Source organism: Tupaia chinensis, unplaced genomic scaffold (assembly GCF_000334495.1).
Source record: "Tupaia chinensis unplaced genomic scaffold, TupChi_1.0 Scaffold000403_1, whole genome shotgun sequence".
Taxonomy (NCBI): domain Eukaryota; kingdom Metazoa; phylum Chordata; class Mammalia; order Scandentia; family Tupaiidae; genus Tupaia; species Tupaia belangeri.
Window position 1 is genome coordinate 605,923 of NW_006159905.1, and position 2,060 is coordinate 607,982.

Below are 2,060 nucleotides of genomic sequence, written 5' to 3' on the forward strand. Positions count from 1 at the left end.
GGTTCAAGTCCTGGACTTGGCAGCTTAAAAACTCGTGCTGGGTGCGTGCACATGTGTGCCCAAGGACAAAACAGAGAAGGGATTGTGGCGTGGCCATCCCCCGGGGGGGACGGGGGGTGGGTGATTTCTCGCTTGCTGTCTTTGGCTGTCTGACATGGGCACGGTGCCCTATAGCAAAAATCTGTCTTTTTTTTAAAAAAAAAAAAAAAGGTTTAGGGACCAGCAGTTGGCGTAATGGCTATGTTGCTGGACTCCATGTGGTCCACCATGGTTCGAGTCCCGGACCCGGTGGCTTAAACTCATGCCGGGCGCGTGTGCATGCATGCCCAAGATCCCGAGAGGAAAAGGGATTACTGCATGGCCATCTCCCCTGCGGGTGATTTCTCACTTTCTGTCTGTCTCTGTCTTTCTGGCAAGTGCACACACCCTATAGCAAAAACTTCTCAAAAAAAAAAAAAAAAAAGGTTTAGATAATTATGTATATACATATTTAAAACACAGTAAAAAAAAAATGGCCTCAATTAAGGTTACCCGAACCACACACAGAATAAAATGATACCAAGTAACGGTGTACCCTCACAGAGTTAAAAGAATGAAAAGTAAATGAATAAAAATGGATTTGTGTTGTATTTAAAAAAAAAAAAAAAGGCAAAGAAAAGAAACATTCAAACCTTGCTATCAGGCTTTCGGGATGTGGGAGCCTTTGTGTCGGTGCCCCCACCCCCATTTTTGTGGCCCCCTTCTCCTTTGCCACAGGGAATTCCCAGTGAAAACTTTACAAATGCAGAAGCAGCAGTTTCAAAAAGAAGGGATCAAAAGGTTCCCTTAGGGCTTACTTTGAGGTAGAAAGGAAGAGTGGTTTGAAGTCCTCATTATCTTAGAAATAATTAAGAGCTTAACTATACATAATTAACTCTTCTACATCTATCTTTTCTACTCTTACCACCCTACCCTAAGAAACCCGGTCACAGCTTCAGCCCAGCCAGAATCTGACACAGGGTAATCAATCCCTTGCTGAGCTCCGAAGACGGAAGAGGCCGGTAGGGGAATGGGGTTGATTACCTAGTCTCTCCCCTCCCATCCCTCGATCCTCACCTGCCCGTTTCCTGGTTTAGACATGGTTTTCCTGGCTCGATGGACCTTGGGCTGCCCCTCTGGGCCGGTGGTGGCTGGAGGAGGGTCAGGTCCTGCCGCTGCAGTTGCCTGGGCCCCTGGCATACTCAGCAGTCTCATAGCCAAACTCTGGACAGATGGGGGTGACTTTCCTGCCCCAGTCATTGACATCTTGGCCCGGCTGGGACAGGCACCCCCTTTGCTGGGGGAAGAGGGGAATGACTTTGTGGCATGGCCTAGAAAACAGACAGGCAGGCAGGCAGGCAAGAGGCAGGATAAGCAGGAAGTGGAGTCAGAAGGTTCCTCCCACCCCCCAGGCTTCCCAGCCTCTCACCCAGCAGGAGTCGGCCCCCATGGAGGTCCCCATCTCCCTCAAGATTTTCGGGTTCATCTCCAATGAGTGGTGTGGCCCCCACGGGGGTGTCAGCCCCCTCATCGCCGACGGTGACGGTGACAGAGGCTGGAGATGAGGGGCCAGCAGGCTCCAGGGAGTCAGGGTTGGCCTTGGGCAAGGTCTCCTCACTATGGGGAGTGTCCCCCAAAGAGCCATGAACTGTGGAGGGGAGGAAAAGTTGAGGCTAAGGGCTGAGAAGGGCCTGTGTTACGGGAGGTGAGGTCCAGCTGGGCCCGTGTCGCAGCACTCACCTCTCTCCGTGGCTCCTCTGGGCTCCTTCTCCAGCAGCAGCGCCCCCATCTCAGCGGGGGCCTCCCCCTGGGAGGGGAGACAAGGAACAGAAGGGCTGGTCAGCCCGGTAGGGAGCTGGGGGGCCCAGGATGCCTGGGCCCTGGGAAGAGAGAGTAGGCTCCGGGGCCTACCTCTTCCTCTATGAGCCCCCCCTCTTCCGCGGCCTCGGCTGCCCGGAGGGGCCGCACGACCCCTCCCCCGGGCCCGCATCAGCCCCCTCCCTCTCGGTAGTCCCCGCATCTCTGGGGCCAAGAGGAGAGGA

General features: G+C 54.1%; 1 protein-coding gene across 1 annotated transcript in view; it reads right to left on the reverse strand.

The window, feature by feature from the left end:
- Window positions 1–2,060, reverse strand: part of EHMT2 (euchromatic histone lysine methyltransferase 2) — a 28,342-nt gene extending 26,282 nt beyond the window's left edge. The window contains exons 1-3 of the mRNA XM_006154299.3: window positions 1,759–2,060; window positions 1,448–1,666; window positions 1,096–1,349 (exon numbers count right to left, since the gene is read on the reverse strand). Coding sequence (XP_006154361.1) covers window positions 1,096–1,349; window positions 1,448–1,666; window positions 1,759–2,038 — 753 coding nt within the window. The 5' untranslated portion in view covers window positions 2,039–2,060. The remainder of the gene's footprint in view (window positions 1–1,095; window positions 1,350–1,447; window positions 1,667–1,758) is intronic.